The following is an 18784-nucleotide window of genomic DNA, read 5'->3' on the forward strand; positions in this document are numbered from 1 at the left end:
ATGGGCTGGAGCGGCGTTGAGCACAGATGTGCTCAGCCTGACGTTCAATCAGAGACTGCAGCATGTCTGTCTGCCCCTTCAGCACCGCTATCGTCTCCTGCTGCCTGTTTTCCCTGTACACCCGATCCCTCTGCATTTTGTCATTGATTTCCACCCTGCAAGGCCTGCTCGCAATCCGAAGCACCAGAGGCTTGCAGGACCTCCTGGAACATGCCTTCCTTATTCCTCTTCTTTCTCCTCCTCATCTTGCCGAGCCGCTCCACCAGGATGCTTGAAGAGACCCTCAAGGCCACATCTGCAGTTGCTAAAGAAACAATGGACAGAGGTCCTATTTTCAGTGCACTTACACCCCTTGATCCAAACCAGTTACAATCACAACTTTCTCACTTTCCCTTCTGAGTCAGAGAGCAGGATGGCAGCCCCGGGAGGGGTGGTGGTCGGGTGGCACTGGGGTATCAGTACAAGCGCATAGGGCTGTTGTTCTGAATACTGGTACTGTTTTCCAAAGGCAGTGGTGATTGTAGCTGATCTCACTCCTGAGGGTAACTGAGGCTGCAAGAGAGCAGCTCCTGCACGCATCTGGCTGCAGACTGGGTCTACATGTTGCTAGCCTGAATGCTGCAATGGTGCCTGCTGAAGTAATTGCTGAGTGCCGTGGTAAAGTGTCCTACCAGGGGAAAGAAACAAGGCAGCCCTCCCAAGAAACCTTGGGCAGAGGATTGCAGATTTACCTCCAGGAAAATTTGCTAACGATCTCTATGGAGGATTCACGTGACATCCCAGTGTGCATAAACCAACTGTTCCACAGGGCCCCCTCTGCCTAGCTGTATAGGGGAATGAGAAGCAGATAGCAACTGGCCCTGTGTTGGTTATTTCACGACCTCCTCTAGCCTGATTAAAAAAGCAGTACATGAGCAGATGTGTCCCTGTGATATTGAAGCAAATGGAGTACTTACCAGAGCTTCCCTTCCCTGCATCAGGCTCACCAGAGCTAGACTGCTCCGGAGTCAAAAAGAGATCCTGGCTCCTCACGCCACCGGAACTCCCGGTCACCTGTCCCCCATCCACCTCCGCCTCCACTTCTTCATCCAGCAAGTCGTCCTTAGAGTTCATTCCGGTGGGCCAGTGACTCTAGGCCCCCTCCCACCCACCCCCAAGAGTATCCACGGGGCTCTGGACTGTGCAGGTGGGGTTGCTGCCGAGGATGGCGTGCAGCTCCTTGTAGAAGTGGCACGTCTGCGACTCCGCACCAGAGCAACTATTCGCCTCCCTGGCCATCTGGTACGCCTGCCTCAGCTCCTTGATTTTTACGCAGCACAGCTGTGCGTCCCTGGTGTAGCCCTCCTCCTCCTCGCCCCGAGCGATCTGGCTGTAGATGTCGAACTTCCTACAACTAGAGCAGAGTTGTGACTGCACAGCTTCCCCTCCACACAGACCCAGGAGATCCACCTCCTCTGGTGTACTCCAGGCAGGAGCGCGCTTGAGCCGGCATGGTCAGCTGGGCAGGTGTTATGTTAGCTCTCCAAACCGAGCAAACGGGAAGAGCCATTTCAAAAGTTCCCAGGGCGTTAAACGGGGAGGGGCATACACCTGCGTACCTGGCTGCAGGGCAGCGGAGTTCAAAACGGTTACCAGAGCAGTCACAATGGGACACCTCCTGGAGGCCACTTAGGGCGACGTGAGCAACGCAGTGTCTACACCGACACTGTCACCTTAACTACGTCGCCCTAAGCGCTACGCCTCTCACTGAGGTGATTTTGTTAGGTCAGCGTAGCGAGCGAGTTAAAGCGCCGGGAGGAGTATTGTAGCATAGACACCTCCACAGTTAGGTCAACGTAAGCTGCCTTACATCAACCTAACTCTGTAGTGTAGACTGGGGCTCAAAGGTTTAGGGAGACCCAGAGCATGAGGTTGCATCCCTGACCATCTTGGCTAATAGTCATTGATGGACCTATGCTCCATGAACTTATCTAGTTCTTTTATGAGTCCAGTTTTACTTTTGGCCTTCACAGTATCCCCTGGCAAGGAGTTCCACAGGTTGACCGCACTGTGAGGAAGAAATACTTCCTTTTGTTTTAAACCTGCTGCCTACTAATTTCATTGGGTGACCCCGGTTCGTGTGTTATGTGAAGGGGTAAACAGCATTTCCCTGGGGGCTGTAACGAGTTCACTCCCATGCTTACAGTCAGGCCTGAGCTCGAGCGCCTTCCTGAATCGGGGCCCTGAGGAGGAAGGTCCTTCCAGTCATGGCCCACCTGGATACCCAAGGAGCACACTCCTCACTAGCTCTTTCCAAAGGCTGTTACTCAGCTCATTGCAGCAGATGGAGACAGCAGGAAACTAGGTCACTCCCCCGCCCCCCCAAAGACAGACACGACTTTGCCGCAGTCGGGTGGAAATGCAGAGAGCACGTTGCTGCCTCTTCGACTGATTCTGCAGCCAGGAAGACGAGCACGTGGACTGCATTTAAGAGACCTCCAGGAAATCACAAGCTCTTGTGAACTGAGAGGAAGGGCATCTTGTGTACTGAGAGGAAGTTGCACCCAGCAAGGCAGTGGCAGAACCAGGCCCAGAAGGGCGCTCGGACAAAGTTGTCCCCAGCGCATCTCCATGGACTTCAGAGCCGTTACACCGGGGAGGAACTTGCCAGTTTCCTACGCTCCCTTGTTTTCTATTTTAATCCAGGTAGAGGAACAACTGCCTGCCTCTGTGAGAAGCTGCCATGGCGACCATCAGATGGGGCCACCTTGGTTTAAAACAGAGGGGGGCCACAGATTATAGCGGGGGGAAGCAGGGATACAGCTCCTCCTACTCTCTCTGGCTTTGGGGAGCAGTTCCCACGCCCCTGTTAGCTCCCCCACTTCTTTCAATCTATTTAAGACACTGGAGGCAAGAGGTGATATCAGAGTGTTTCCCGCAAAGGATCCTTCGCCTTGGACCTCAATTCCCCGTCTTGGTCCAGCAGAGCACAGATTTGTTATCCTGCAGGGACAGGCTGAACTATGTTGCCCCACAGGCTTTTGGAAGAGGCCGAGGTCATTACCCTCTTCTGGCAGGTGTGACTCTATCGAAGGTGGGCTGCCCCTCTGCGGAATGCAGGGGTCCTCGCTGTGCCAGGCACCCTTTGCATTAAGTATGGGGTGCTCTGAACCTGGCATCTGAGGAGCAATGAGATCAACGGCCATTAAAAAACCCGGTGCCCATCAAGAGCAAATGTTTGAGCAACAAACTTATTTACAAATATTTTTCTTGTGCCCTAGGGATTTTTGCCAGCTGGAGTGCCCGCAGATCCTCTCCCCGATCGCTATGGAGTGGATCAGGAAGGGGGAAGGATAGCAGAGCTGCAGGACTCAATGCAGTTTTCCAGTAACAAGCCTCATCTGACCCCAGTACCATAATTAAATGTTCCATTTATTCCCCCCCCCCCCCCCCCACACACACTCTGCAAGTATGCGGTTCCCCTGGAGCTTTCCTTGTCAATGCTCATATGCTTATTAGGAAATAATCACCCTTGTATGCACTCCAATAGAGCAGCTCTTTCAGAGAAGAAATATATTTATGCTCACATGATTCTTCTGTGTACACATTATTTCCCGCCTCGCACACTCAGCGTAATGAGTGCTACAGTCCTTTTATAGCTGGGACCGTCTTTCCACAATGTAGTCCTCTAGGCCTCCTTCCTTGCTTCATTTCAGTCACTCCTAAGAGCCCATTTCAGCAGCACGGCCTGCAAAAATCATGCTAGGCACTGACAAAGTCAAGATTTCCAAAGGAATTTAGGTCCCTTGGTTACCTCGGCTGGGATTTCTTCAGCGACATAAAAGATGGGAACCATCAAAACACGTGTACATCTTGTAACCACAAAATCATAGACCTGTAACCCATCTCCTTTCCACCCCTCCCATCCTTCCAGCAGCGTGTTGTCTCCTCTCTACCAACTCTGTCTTTCAGACTGGGACTAGAGCTGGTTTGAAGGGGGGGGAGGGGAAGAGGGGGAGGAAGATGAATTTGTTTTTTCCCCAAAATTTCCGAACGTTTCAAGTGAGCCCTTCTCAGAAACCTGCCTGATACGTGCGGTCTACGATGCACAGAGCAAACTTGTGACTGATATGCAACACCCCACCGTTATTGCTTATGTCTCTGACCCTGCAAATGGAACTATACACTCGCTTGGGAGCCCTGGTGAAGGGACTCTATGCAGGAGGTTGTCAGCGCAGGATCAGCAAAGGGCCCAGTGCCTGGCGATGTTTGCCGGATACAGCGCTTAGTCATGATCGTTTCAGGCTAAAACTGCATGGTAAGAGAACGCCACCTACTGACAGGAACTGAATGATGACTATTTATCTGGATTACCGTAGCACCACAGAAAACCACCCCATTGTGCTAGGTGCTGTACAAACACAGAACAAAAGGACAGTCTCTGCCCCAGTGAGTCAACAGAGGGGGGAGCACAAGGAAACAATGAGGCATTATTGGGCTGTGGTTTCTGCACTCCAGCAGCCTAACCATTGTCAAGTTGTTTGAAGGCACCCAGGCAGAGAAGAGTTCTGAAAGTGATGAAGAGAAGCGTTGGCAGATGTTTATGGGATGCTCCTCCCACGTGGGGGGAAGGGGGAGGCCAAATCCACTGGCCTAGTTTTTCAAGCGTAATTGGTGATCCGTAGCATCTCAGTTTGTGGGGGGCCCACTTGAGATGCCATAAAAGGACCTGATTTTCAAAGGGCAGGTGCTCAGCGCTGTCTGAAGACCAGGCCCCTTTACCCCATCTCAAGTGGATGGTACAAAAATCACTCGTTACTGTGAAACCCTTGGCTGTGTTCTCCTGCGCTCCGATTCAGAGAGGTACAGTACTACCTTCCACTGGGGATACGGAGGAAGCGAAAGCGATTCTTAAAGATCCCAACAGAATCTGTCTGGAAGCAATATTTTATTAGCAGGTCCTGCGACCACCAAATACTTGGCTTCCTTCGCTTTCATCTGACACTAATGTTTATTTTGCTAGGTCTGTCATTAATCTGGAAGCAAATAATAAGCAAATATGGAACTGAAACCAGAAACAAAGGAATACAAGTCAATTTTCCTGCCATCATTCCATCACTCTGACAAAACGCCAGCAAATATACGGCGGGGAGCCATCCTACAGTGGCTGGGGAGACGAGATGTCTTTAACAGATCTTCTCCATCTATGTGATGCATACTGGATCTGCGTGGGCGAGAGCCTTCAAATTGTGCTTTGCAGCCCTAAAGTAACGCAAGACTGAGTCGAGATGCGGCAGTTGCTAAGGGACTGCAACCAGATGAGCTTTGGGGGAATAACAGGATCATTAGGCATGTAAAATCCCTTTAAAGCAGATAATGCGCAAGGTACCACTGCCATAGGGATAGGAGCCACAGAACAAACACGATAATGCCCTTAGATCCTCCGAGTTTTTGCACAGGGGGTGCACAAGACTGGTGCACTCCGGTGCAAGGGTCAGCCGAGACTGTGGGCAGGCACACACGAGAGTTAGAGGAGGAGGGGGGCAGAAAATTGGCCTATGCTGGTTCATCATTGCGATGAGTACTTAGCTACCCACTCCCTACTTAGGCCTGACTGCTGCTGCTCGGCTGGAGCAGCTTGGGGGTCCTGCAGCAAGATGGGATGGGGTCTCCTACGCTGCTCCATGCAGCCAGGCTCAGGCTCCGCCCCAGCGTGGTTCATTTGCTTCAGAACTTTGTGTGGACTCTTTAGCAACAAAACACCAGACTGGACGTTCTGGGGAAGAAACCGATGTTAAGACCAGTCTGACCTGAACAGCACAGGCCAAAGACCGTCATCAAGCGATACCTGCATCCAACCCAATAACAAGCCCCCAGATTGGTTTCCTGCTCTCTCCAGAACTCCCACCACACAATGCGAGGACACACACTGTTGAGTCCGGCAGGGGGAGTAACCGCTGACTCATTCTCTAGCATGCAGCAATGCGCTTGGATAGAGGGTGGATTTCAAACTCTTCGGCGATAGGTTAGGAATTCCTCGAGCATGTCTCCAGCTCTAGAGCGTGGGTTTTGGTGGAGCATCATCTGCTGCAGCCAGTTTTGTGGAGGGGGAAAGCTCAGATGAGAGATTAGACCCACCACATGGCATATGGGAGAGCTATACAGGAGAATATTACTGCTGATAATGCAGCCAGCCAGCATGGAATCTTGTTTCCCTTCCAAACTCTATCGACAATAATAGGCTCTCACAAAGACCGTCCCTCCCCACCCCCTTCCCCGATCTCAACCACATGAAAGTGCTCAGTTTTCTGTTCAGCATTAGGAGGGAATTTTTTTCAGCAGAGTAATATTTACAGAGGGAGAGTGGCGGTTGCTGAGTCCGCTCCGGCTCATGCCCGTCACCAATTCCTTAATATGAAGCAGATGGACGGTTTTGGAAAGTACAGCCAGGGGAAGTAGGAGGAAGCAGCACCAACCCGAGCTCCTCTAAACCCGAACCCTCTAACCGATCAGAGCGACACTCTCTCTAGTTAAAGACCAGATAAAGTGAGATTCCCCATCCCATGGGTCAGTCATTACAACCGTACCAGACCAACAGGCTAGGCAGAAAGAGAAAAGCTTATCCCTTCCTTGGGATACGACTGCCAACTTTTCACGGGATGCTCTCTAGCCGGGATCTTCTGTCTAATGCCAATCTCAGCACACAAGACCACGAGTTTCTTTATGGGTTGCAAGGAATAAAACTCTGAGCTTTCATCACGATCATCAAGACCAGCCTCCCCGCTCCATCCAACGCCCAGCACAGAAATCTAGAGACAGGTTCATCACGTTTATTCCCACAGCATCCGTAAACCCATCGGGAGGAAAATAAATCCACAGTTTGAGAGGTATGGAGTATGAAGTAGAGTTTGCCTCATAAAAAGTTTTGACAGGGAGATTGCTATCTGGCTTTCAAAGGCCTTGTAGTAGAAATGGAAGATCTGTCCCTTAGGCCTGGAACAGGGTTTGAACCTTAAACGTCCAGTGCTAGAAGCGTTGCCCCCTACTGCTTGAGCTAAAGGAATTACTCCACTAGCTTGCAACTGCAGTAGGCTGTTATCCCCTTCAGCAGACCAGCCACTAGAGGGAGACAAAGGCCCACACTTTCTTAATGTGCGTTAGACATTGGATAAATGGTTGTTCTGAATGGTGTCATTCTTCCCTCAGTACTGAACCAATACCCCAGCATGGCCATAGGGGTCACTGTGCCATATCATTCAGAGGAGACTGAAATCCTAACCACTCACGGTCATTAAAAATGTCATAGTACTTAAAAAAAAATAAATGGTATTCTGGCCAAACTCCATCTCAAGGAATTACATTCTGCTTCCCTAAATCCTCGCTACAGTTTCACAGAGGTATTGTGTTCTTTACTTCCTACCCCATAGTGTCGTGCTGTTAAACACAATGTTCCAACCCAGAGGTGGATGCATTTCCACTGTGGTGAAGTAATACCTATACATCCCCTTCCTCCCCCACAGAGATGTTGTGGAAAGGGTATTCAGATCCTCAGATCTCAAGGTGTTACAGAAGCGTGAAGTACCACGGTAAAATTCTGTGAGAGCCTCTGGGTTTCCTTTGGTTAATAGTGGTGGTTATGGTAGCATAACTTCTGGCAGCCTGCTGGACTGAAAACCAATTCTTTCACCCTGCTGCCTTCATGCAACAGCTGGAGATGTTCTCGGAAACTCCATGCCTCCCAATTCAATTAACATATTGGCATCCTACATCTCATCACTCCCAGAGCTCTTATTTATAGCACATGTGAGGCCAAATTTCACCCTCTGATGCATGCAAAGAATTGTCATCGACCTCCAACACAGCCACATATATACACCAGAAGCATTTTTTGGTCCCCAGCTCCACTTCTCGATGTTTATCTCATTCGTCACTAAAGCAAAATGCTCTTCTTACATGTCCTTTCCCCCCAATAATGATTAGCCATCAAACCAGACTATAATCACAAGGACATTGTCAATTTACATACCATGATTTTAAAACCTTTACCTCCAACCCCCCAATTCGCTAGTTAGAGTCACAGGGGGAACACATCACTACAGGCTATTTCCTTATTGAATTCAGTCCCTCACCCACCCACCATGATGCATGCACTTACTGAGTTAGAACTGGACAACTGCCAACACCACATTTGTTTTGCTAGAAAGAAAAATTGCATGGAATTTTGCAAATAAATTCAGAAAAGAACACTTTGCAATTCCGGAGCACCAAGCAAACATTAATGAAGCCTAAAACCACCCCCAATGAAGCCAACAGGAATAATTTGACAAGGGGAAATGGAGGCACGGGGAAGTTAAGTGACTTGCTCAAGTCACAATGAGTCAGTGGCAGAGCCAGGAATAGGATGCACAAATTATTGGGTTCAACACAGGACGAAGTAGATGAAATTCTGTGATATACAGGAGGTCAGACTAAATGGTCTAATGGTCCCTTCTGGCCTTCGTATCTGAGTTCTGACTTCCAAACCACTGCTCCAACCACTAGACCACATAAGCAAGAAATCAAATATGGGGCCTCCACATTTATACCCTGTTCCTTCCTACTGTCAGGGTGATCAGAAGTTCTTTGACTTCCAAACTGTGTTAAGTTCTGAGACTGAAAATATAAGACCAAATTCTATTTTATCGCCTTTTTTAACCAAAGAGTCATCTGAAAACAAACCCTCTCCTAGCGCTCAATACAGCTGCGTAGGCCATTTTCTATATGTGTTGTACAAGGTGAAAGCTATCGAGGGACAGTTCCCCACAGATGTTAAACACGTAACATCAGCTGGCTTGTGAAATACTGGCTTCATGCGCTGGCCTCTGACTAGGCATTCAAAGGCCACATGGTAACCACAGCCATCTGGCTGAGGGCATAAACAAGTGAAATTACAATGATGCATTTGCTGTTTGCAGTACAGCTGAGACCTATACAGGGGCCAGGCGGGTGGAAGTCAAACCTGATCTTATTGCTCCTTATTACTTTGCACCGTAACCGTCAATGAACTCAAGTTCAACCCAAACCTCAAAACCACCACCACCAGGATTCTTTCCTGTATTTTAAGAGGGGTATCCGGACGTGGTGGCTTACATTTGTCAACACTGGTTTATTATTGTAGGGTTGCCGCTGAGTGCTGGGCTGCACAACCTGGTTTGTTATTGTAGGGTTGCCTCTGAATGGTGAGATGGTGGCACTGAATTTTTTTTTTTTTTTTTAAATCATCATCACAGAAGCATTTGCTTTGAGGGAACTTAATGGACTTTGCAAACTAATAAACTAATTTTTTTGCACTTCAAGAGACATCAACTTGAAACAAAAATCACAATCCCCTCTGAAAAACTTTTACCTAAATATTTACACCTTAGATTACGCTAAACAAATGAGATCAGAAAATCTCTCTTTTGGCCAGTTTGTTTACTCTGCATTTGCCAGCATTTTATTGCCAGCTTCACTCCTTCCCGGGGACCAGTCGGGCTCCCTGTCCCAAGCCCCAGCACCGAGACATTATTCGCATGCACCTTGGTGGGTGAACTCCCTTTCCCAGGCATCATGAGAGGGCATCTCCAAAGAACAGCAGCAGCAAAGCGAACTCTGAAGAGGCAAAAGGAAGATGCATGGCCAGGGAGGTGGGAGCAGGCGTATGTTCAATGAGATCGCTCCTTAGCCTGCCCTAAAGACCCTTCTAAACATCAGTAAGGGAGCAGGAATCCCTCAGGAAATTAGTCAATTAAAAATAATAATTGAAGTGGATTGTCCCTTTAATAACAAGGCTCTTACAACACCTTCTCCCTCTGCATCTCCTCTGTCCGCGGAACCCAAATTCCGAGGACTGGACTTAATCGTTCCCATACAGATACCATGGCACTTGTTCAGACATAAGAGTGCACAGCTGGCGCCGAGACAGCTGCTGCAGATGCTGCTTCATTTATTCACTCAGTCGAGAGCCTTCAGACAAAAGGCCCCACTGTATTTAAATGCAAAGTAGCCTGGTCACCCGGCTCCGGAAACGGTGCAATAAGCCAGAGCCGGGATTGATCCTGAGAGGTGCCGAGCACCTGAATTCCAAGAGGGTTGCCCCGAGAGCTGCAGACACTCGGGTCCAGACCCTGGGAAAGCTTTCACTGTGCGTGGGTAGGACCCTGGCCACCATGGCAGCCAGCGTGGATTCACACGTGATCACCATGGCTGAATTTAGGAGAGTGGAGGACAGCTCCCAACCAGGAGGCACAGCGGGAAGGTCTCCCACGCTGACCCCTGTCATCCAGGGCTGTCACCACGCCTGTCCTGGGCGTCACTAATGGCAAAGCCGTGCACTGCGTGCTGTCCCAAACGCTGCCATGGAGAACGCCCTGGAGATTGTGCCAAAGAGAACAAGAGCAGAGACAGAACTCTGGGGTCCCGGCCACTCAGCGAACCCTCCACCTTGTTCCGCCTGTCCACACACCGAGGGGTCTCATGGAACATGAACGGGGACCAGCAGCTCGGCCTCACTCTGGATCCTGACTCAGTGCATGGACCCGAGCAAGTCACAAAGAGCCTAAGCATATTCGGGGTTAATTCCCACTGAAACCAATGGGCGTTCGGCACTGAACTGGCTTTGGTGCTTCTCAAAACCCACCAGACGTCTAGCCGCATCTTTAGCGCCTAAACATCTTTGACAATGGGCCTAATTTTCAGAGTTGCTGAGCACCCACCACACCAGTTAAAGCCTGAGAGAGCTTTGGGGGATCGGGACCTTTAAACCAAGCTTCCTAATCTGTCTCACTGTTCACCCCCGCTGTGATAAAAATGGCTGCCTCTTTGGGGTGCTGCAGAAATGGGCTAGGCTGTGGGTGTCCTGTGCTTTAGGGGTGACCTTGCTGTGTGTATTGCTATTAAGGCTGGCTCAGCACCCTCACAAAAGGACATGACCCTGCGTGGTATTTCATACCCTGATTTGGGGATTCTCCCACATGGAGGGGAGAAATCAAAGTGGCATTAAAAAAATAAAAATAAAATAAACCCTCAACAAACGACCACCCACGCAAAAATCTCTCAGAGCCGGCACAATTTACAGCCAAGGTTGGCGCAGTCCCCCAATGCCGGACGACTGGATTTTCTATCCTGCAATGCTGAGATCAGATGCAACTGTGATGTCAGCCCCCAAATCCCAGGCCTTGCTGTGTCGGCATTTGGGTTGGGCCCTGCTATACAAAGAGGAGATTAGGATTTAAAGCAAACAGGGGTGCTGGGGGGGGGGAGGGGGAGAGGCGCTTTACAATAATGTTGCTATGCTTAACAACAATCCTTTCACAGGGTGCGTTGGGGATTTGTTTTTTGTCCTGAGCCCGTTGGCTCTGGCAGGAGAGTATTTGCCTCCGTAAGCGTCCCTTTGTTTAATTTCACGCCACCAGACAGCAGGCGGGTTGTGGCGACATGTGATGGAGCAGGCCACGTAAGCACCATGAATGGGCATCTGACATCAAGGATTCAGGTCTCAGGCACTGACCCAACTACCTGCTTTCCTTAATGCCAATTTGGATTGTAAAGCACTTATGTAGATTATTATTTACGGTAGCGCCTATGGACCAGGCGAGATGGGGACCGCATGGTGCTAGGTGCTGTACTAACAAAGAGATCATCCCAGCCCCCAAAGAGTTTACAGTAGAAATAGACAAGACAGATAGTGGGTATGGCATAGAGCTAGAGCATACAAGCAAAGTGATGGTTTGCAAACAGCATGTTGGTGCCCCAATTTGGGAGAAAGTGACAGAGAGTCCTATGGCACCTTATAGACTAACAGACGTATTGGAGCATAAGCTTTCGTGGGTGAATACCCACTTCGTCATGAAAGCTTATGCTCCAATACGTCTGTTAGTCTATAAGGTGCCACAGGACTATTTGTCACAATTTGGGAGGGGTTTTTTGGTTGTTTTTCACAAAGCATTCAAAACAATAAAAAAGATAGATGTAAACATCACTCTTAGAGTTCACTCAATAATCACTGAAATGCATCCACCTCGGAGGAGGAATATAGCACTATTAACAGCTCACAGTAACAGCACACAACAGTTTAGGAAGGAAACAAAAGAACATTAAATTCACCCAATACTTTAGAAACACAGAAAATATACATACAATATAGCTTATGAATTGCTTATATAACAAATGCAACTTCCCGACAAAAGCTTTTGGTTTAATTATCATATTTTTCCCAGCAGCAAGGTCTGTGGGAGCAGGTGTTTCGACCTGGGTTTTGTCCAAACTAAGCTGATTTTGTGATTTTATGAGAACTTGCTTTTATGAAGAGCTAAATTCGACTACATGAGCAATCTGCAGCTTTCTGTGAAGTTACAGTCATAGCATCATCATTGGTTGACCATGCCCTGAATGTAGCAACTACAGGAGCTGGATCCCCTCATTTCAACCCTTAGAGGGTTCTCCACAAAGTACCATTATTGTGATACGAGACTGCCCGACTGCCAAACGGTACTGGTGGGACAGGGGAGACTGTGTGTGTGTGTCTGTCTATGTGTGTGGACGTGGGTGGGGAGCTTGCAGAGATGTTTAAGACAGCCAGACCCATTCTGTGGATAAACACGGGGGAGCTCATCGCACCTTCGCCAGCAATCGCAGAGAAAGATTTTGTCCCTCCACCAAACTCACCGGATTGGTTCGGGCTTCAAGTGGTAATTGAGGGCGGAGACAATAACGCTTTCAGAGAAAGGCGGCTTCCTGACGGCTCTCTGGACGTCGAGGTGAGCGGAGTTGCAGAGGGCATGGACGCCGGTGTCCGTTCGGCTGGAGACGTAGAACTTGATGGGAGTGACGGGTCTGAGATTCTGTGCCGCCCGCTGCAATCCAACAGAAGGGACAGTGAGCAAGGGATTCGCAAGGAGGCATTAGGACACAACGCCGTGTTCTTCGGCTCTCCCACGTGCCCTCTCCTGCACCACGGCAATCAACGGGAGCAGAAGCGAGGCATGTTTATAGGCCTGGTCCCACTGAAGTGATCTGACCTTTGCTCTGGTAGAGCATCAATCATACACATTTAACGCGAGCACGTGCAGCAAATGGAACTTCCTGCATCTGTTCATCTGCTTCTTCCTTTGAAACTTCTTTTATACAGTTACACACCAGGGAAAAGAGAACTCCCCACTCCAAGCCCTCTACACATTCACCATGACTCAGTGCTAAGTACTGGCCTCCGATCGTTTGAGCAGAAAACAAAACCAGCCAGCTCTGTCACTGGCAAATATTTAATAATGTTTTCCCGGTTGTCATCAAAGGATCCATTCTGCAAGGGGCTGGGGTCCATCAGCTTTCAAGGACATCAACAGGAGTCCAATTCAGAGGCCTCAGCCCCTTGCAGAAAGCAGACCAGTGGGTGCTTTCGTTTCTTTGAGGCCAACAACAAAACAAAACCCAAATTTCAAACACGACGGGGTGATTTTGGGGGCCCAGTTTCAGACACTTTAAAGGGGCCTGATTTTCACACAGTACGGCGCATTTGCCCTCTGAGAATCAGGCCCCTTTAAAAGACACCTTAGGCTGGACACCCAAAGATGGAGGCACTCAAAATCCCTAGTCACCGCTGTAGATGTAGGCCGTTGCTTTTCATACAATTGTCATCAGGGAAGAAGGAATCACATACAACAGATGTTAGTCACAATGCTTAATGAATGACTGGAAGGTGCCCAGACACTGTGGCGACGAGGATGGTATAAAAACCTAGCCAGAACAGAAGATTGAAGAGGAGGTTGGCTGGTTGTTTTGTAAAGGTTGGTCCTGCTTTGAGCAGGGGATTGGACTAGATGACCTCCTGAGGTCTCTTCCAACCCTAATATTCTATGATTCTAAGGTGACTTCCCCTTTAGGGTGACCCAGATTCTAAATCCAGTTTTCCACCAAGATATGGCTGTCTCAGATTTTCCCTAGCCCTGGTCACTCTTCCCACAGTGCCAAATGGATTGACTGAGCAGAGATGGCATTTAGCAGAGTGGCAGGTCAGGTGGGCAAATCCAGTCCCCTTCTCGGTGACCCTTACAAACTGAGGCAAGACAACCGTTTGCATTTTAAGTCACAGCTTAGACATGACATTTAGTCGATGCACCCAGCGTTTACGTGCAACCCAGCAGCTTATCCTGTGACTGGTGAGTAACTGCATTTACAGTGATTTACCGCCTGTTCTCATTTGCGGACCCCTAAAACATTTCGAATGGAGGTGCAGACCCCTTTGGAAATCTTAGACATAGTCTGTGGACCATCAGCGGTCCGCAGACCAGAGGCTTCCTTACAATGCTATTGATCTTAGCCTGACTCTATGCACACACCCCTAAAAGAACATGGAAGCCATTCACTCAAGAGACACATCAGCAGCACCTAGGGACCGATCCAGCACCCCTGCAGTTTTGACACCAGACTTTAACAGGTGCAGGGTTCACCCTTTCATTTTCAGAGCAGACCCCAGCTGAATAAAGTATCTCAAGCCAAAGATTCCTCCCACCCATAAAGGGAGCAATAGGCTTCCATCAATTATTAAGATCAGAGGAGGGGCTAGCAGATCAGACGAACAGTAACACAGCACCTAGCTCGTGCATTTCATTAGTCTCAGGAATAAATGCTATCGCCCAAGGATCAAGGCACTTCCCCATTAATACGCACATGTAGCATTGGAGCTGATGCAAGGACATACACGCAGGGATATGAGTGACGGGATAAACCATACGGACTCAAGCCACACCCTTCTATTCATTGGTCACGTATGTTACTATGACACAGAATTGGGCTGCTCCTGTTTAAAAATACTGCCTCTCTTTCCTAGTGAGAGTCATCTTAGCATTGACGCGATGTCCTGCTAACACGACTGGGACGTTAGTCACAGCAAGACTAAAATTAAAATGACTACGGGCAATATATTATTTATAGAGCGAGGGGACTGTGTTTTACTAGTGCCACCATACCGCCCTTGAATCACACCGCAGCTGTGAAGTGAGATGGGGGGGGGAGAGGGAAGGGGGGACGACGGGACGGGACAGTTAAAAATTACACCCAATAATACTAAAAATCACCATTTTTAAACCAAGGGTAGCGGAAGTACTTTAATATCTGCAAGGTTCTGCACCACAGCACAGCTTCTACAGGGAATTAAACACCTTTTGAAAGGGATTTCAGTTCCCATTCCCCACCACTCTCCTCCCCAACAGCTGTTTCCCCCCCTTCCTCCTTTGCCCCATAACAAAGGGCTGGAAAAAAACAAACAAGTGCGATATCTTTACTGCCCCCCTACTGGGAAAGTAAAGAAAACCCCCGATAAATGAGTCATTAATGTGGTGTCCTCTAAGAGACTCTATGCAGCTAATTAGGCGTGTCTGCGTGCACGAGCTAGGATGAATTACGTCTTCTTAAAAACCCTAGTGAAGACAGGGCAGGTTTTATTTTAACACGTGAGTGGGTAGGAGCCTAGGGTTCACCAGGACTGACTTTACACATTTTAAAATACAACTTGTCCCGTCTACACTCAAGTTTTCAAAGCATGTTCGCGATCTCATTGTGCAAGCACACCTTTCAGCCTCATGTTCACCGGCCCCTAGGGAGAGACTAAGGCAGTTAGCCAGAGTGGGGAGGACGGAGGGGGATGGAGAGAGATCAGAAAGATGGGCTGAAAAAGAAATAAAGGAGAAACCCAGATTAATGGCTAGCATTGGCTCTCACTCCCCCCCCAAGGAAACCAAGCAGTGATCTTTATTAGATTTCAATTTGGTACCGAGAGTCAATAAAGTTTTAACCGCTCACTCGGAAATACCTTCCAGGCTCCTGCTATTTTAGCAGAGAGGATTCTGGACTCTTAGAAACGTACCATTATAAAGGATGGGGAGGAGCGCAAAAATGTAACTGAACTGCAGGGGGAAGGCCTGGGAACCAGAACACACCCCACCCGAGCCTTTTCCTCTTCCTAGTCCTTTTCTTGGAGCTCACATGTGGTTACAATTAACATTGAAAATCTTTATTTATTACCCTTTAGCAGAGAGGAGCAGACAGAAATTAAACAGTTTTCTTTAGCAGACGTTGACATGTGGCTCCGCGACTTATGGTAAAGCTGAGGTTGCATTTATAGAGCAAACTTGCAGGAAGACGTGTTTGGGTTTAGCAGATTTTGTCAGGCATAGGAGAAGCGTGGCAGATCCACCCTTGGGGAACGGGGCTAGAGCCTGGGAAACACCCTGCTTGGCTTGGTATGGATTTGTGTCTGCTTGGGCTCAGGACTCAGCGGGATCCCCACACCCACCCCATCCCTTCTCCAGCCCCTTTCAAGCCTGTGTCTGAACAGCACTGGAAGGTACTGCAGTGAGAGCCATGCGCTGAGGTTTGGATCTCACCCCTCTGCCTGGGAGAAAGTCTCTCTTTTTGGAGAATAGACTGGAAAAGAAGCGTGGACCGTAGGATCCAAGCAGGGCTGACTGACTGACTGGCACATGGGGAACAATGAACCCACAGAGAGACACAACTGGACGATGGGGACAAAGAAAAGCTATTTTCACAGCTGCCTCCATCCAGCAGGCGTCCTTCCCATGCAGAACTCTCTGGAGAGGAAACTGAAGGATCTATGTGCTGAACATTCAAGGAATAACCAACAACAAAACCGGAGCTATTAAAAGCTATTTTCCCTCCAGCCCAGCAGCCACGTGGTCTTTAATAGATATTACAAGTGACTCCTGCACCAGAATCCTTTTTAATAGCTCAGTGGAAGCACGTCCTAATTAATCTCCCCAATGCGGAGCATTGCTGAACTGCTGACCCCCGTTGCAAGCAACTCACAAATGACCCCTTCACTTATGAGAGTGTCCCATAATTGGACCATCCAGATGTCTTTTGAGCCTATATGCAGCTGGTGGTCTGTTTCCCCCTGATTCCCACAACGCTAATCTGCTAATATCACTCGTACTGAATTATGAAAAGATGCATTATTTACTCTTCAGTAATTTCAGGGAAAAGCCTGATGACAAAATAAAAACACTTTGGACCTGCACAGTGCTTTTCATCGGAGGAACTCACCCCGGCATTACTGATATTAATTAAGCCTCCCAAATACCTCCCCTGGGTATTATCTCAGAGTTCCACATGAGGAAACTGAGGCAGAAGGATTAAGCGACTTGCCCAAGGTCACCCAGCAAGTGGCTGGTACAGCTGGGACTAGAGTCTAGGATTGAAGGGTCTCCTCTCACTTGTGCTGTTTTCACACCAGTGTAACTCTGCTGACTTGAATGGACTTACTCCTGATCACTCCAGTGCAAGCGAGAGGAGGATCGGGCCTTAGAAGTCCCCAGGTGCTGGTTCTTAGCCCACATTGCATCCAAGTGTCCTCACTTTAGCAGATGTTGATTTCTGAGGGCTCTGCCATTTGATGGCTTGACACATGCTGGAGGTGCCTCATTTACCTAGATCCAGTCAACTTTCTATTGGACTTTACTTTCTGGTGTGCAGTCTCTCCAGCCAACAGTATTCCTTGAGCTGGGCTCCACATCCAAGGGTTTCACTTTACCCTGAATTCCTGCCTACGCTGTGATGCATGAAAAGAACCGCTTGCAGTTAGCTGGGCTGTTCTTCTCACAGGTCATTCGCGAAGCGTTTCCACATTTAGAACCGCATGAAGTGCCAGAATGATATGGATCCACATCCCCTATTGCTATTATTCTTCTGGGGCCCATCCTCCCCTCAGTCCACACACCTGCGAACTGCAAGGGTCCCATCTATTTCCACGGAAACTGGGTTCGGTCCCAACTTAGAAGCTCTGGCACAAGGGCCACAAGCCAAGGCTGAGCTGAGAGATTTGCAGAGGGAGGGAATAAAGTCCTAGTGTGTTGGGGGAAGGGGGGAAGCTCTGGAACCCTACCTGTAAATCCTTTTTTTTTTTTTTTAAACAACAATGAACCTTGCACCATTCAATGCAATCTTGTGCCTTGGAAACGTGAGAAAAATTCTCAAATTTCCCAATCCAACTCCCATTCAAATCAATGGGACTGACTTCAGTGGGAGCTGGGCCCTTAAAGTATCCTGAAGAGACAGGGAATAACAGGAATCCCCGGTAGGTCCAGCAGGATCCAGAGAAGAAGGACAGAGCCAGGGAAATCTCGGCTCCTGTTTGAACACTGCCTGCAGAAGAGGAGCCAGAGAGGCATCACCTGCAGTGCTGCAGCCTATAGAAAGAGTTGGTTTTCAGCTCTCTGACCCAGGTCCAATTGCCCTTTAAAGGTTAAAACAGACATCGAGGGTAGCTCTACACAGCCCATGGAAGCAAGCGCTCCCAGCCCGGGTTCAGAGACGGGCTAGCAGGACACGGCTCTGAAGTTGGGGCTGGGGCTCGTGCTCTGAAGCCTTCAGGGTAGAGTGGCAGTCTATGTACTTGGGGATGGGAGGGGCTGACTGACCACAGACACAAAGAAGGGAGGCCCAGTCAAATAAGTGTGAGAACCACTGAGCTGGGGAAGCAGTTAGAAAAACTCCATGGTAAGCTTGTTACATGAGGTCTCTCAGCTCTATCCCGGACATCAGAAGTCACCCAGCCACGATACCTGCCTAACTGCGATGCTTGACGTATTGAACCCACAGAGATAGCAGAAACTCTGGCTGCAGGGCCAAATTCTATCGGCGACAACGGTGCAGCTCTCCTGATCCCAGTGACGTTTCCCCTCAGTTACACTGGGGTAAGCCCAGGGCCGGCTCCAGGCCCCAGCCCAGCAAGCAGGTGCTTGCGGCGGCCAAAGGAGAGGGGCGGCACGTCGGGCTC

At 49.1% G+C, this 18784-nt stretch overlaps 1 protein-coding gene across 3 annotated transcripts in view; it reads right to left on the reverse strand.

The window, feature by feature from the left end:
* The window catches only part of PUSL1 (pseudouridine synthase like 1), a 68182-nt gene that overhangs the window by 36152 nt on the left and 13246 nt on the right, over positions 1–18784 (reverse strand). For all 3 annotated transcript variants that reach the window (XM_026660129.2, XM_026660127.2, XM_026660130.2), the window contains exon 3: positions 12664–12851. In XM_026660129.2, the coding sequence (XP_026515914.1) occupies positions 12664–12851 (188 nt within the window). The remainder of the gene's footprint in view (positions 1–12663; positions 12852–18784) is intronic.

This window comes from Terrapene carolina, unplaced genomic scaffold, assembly GCF_002925995.2.
Source record: "Terrapene carolina triunguis isolate 2854851 unplaced genomic scaffold, T_m_triunguis-2.0 Scaffold714, whole genome shotgun sequence".
Lineage (NCBI taxonomy): Eukaryota > Metazoa > Chordata > Testudines > Emydidae > Terrapene > Terrapene triunguis.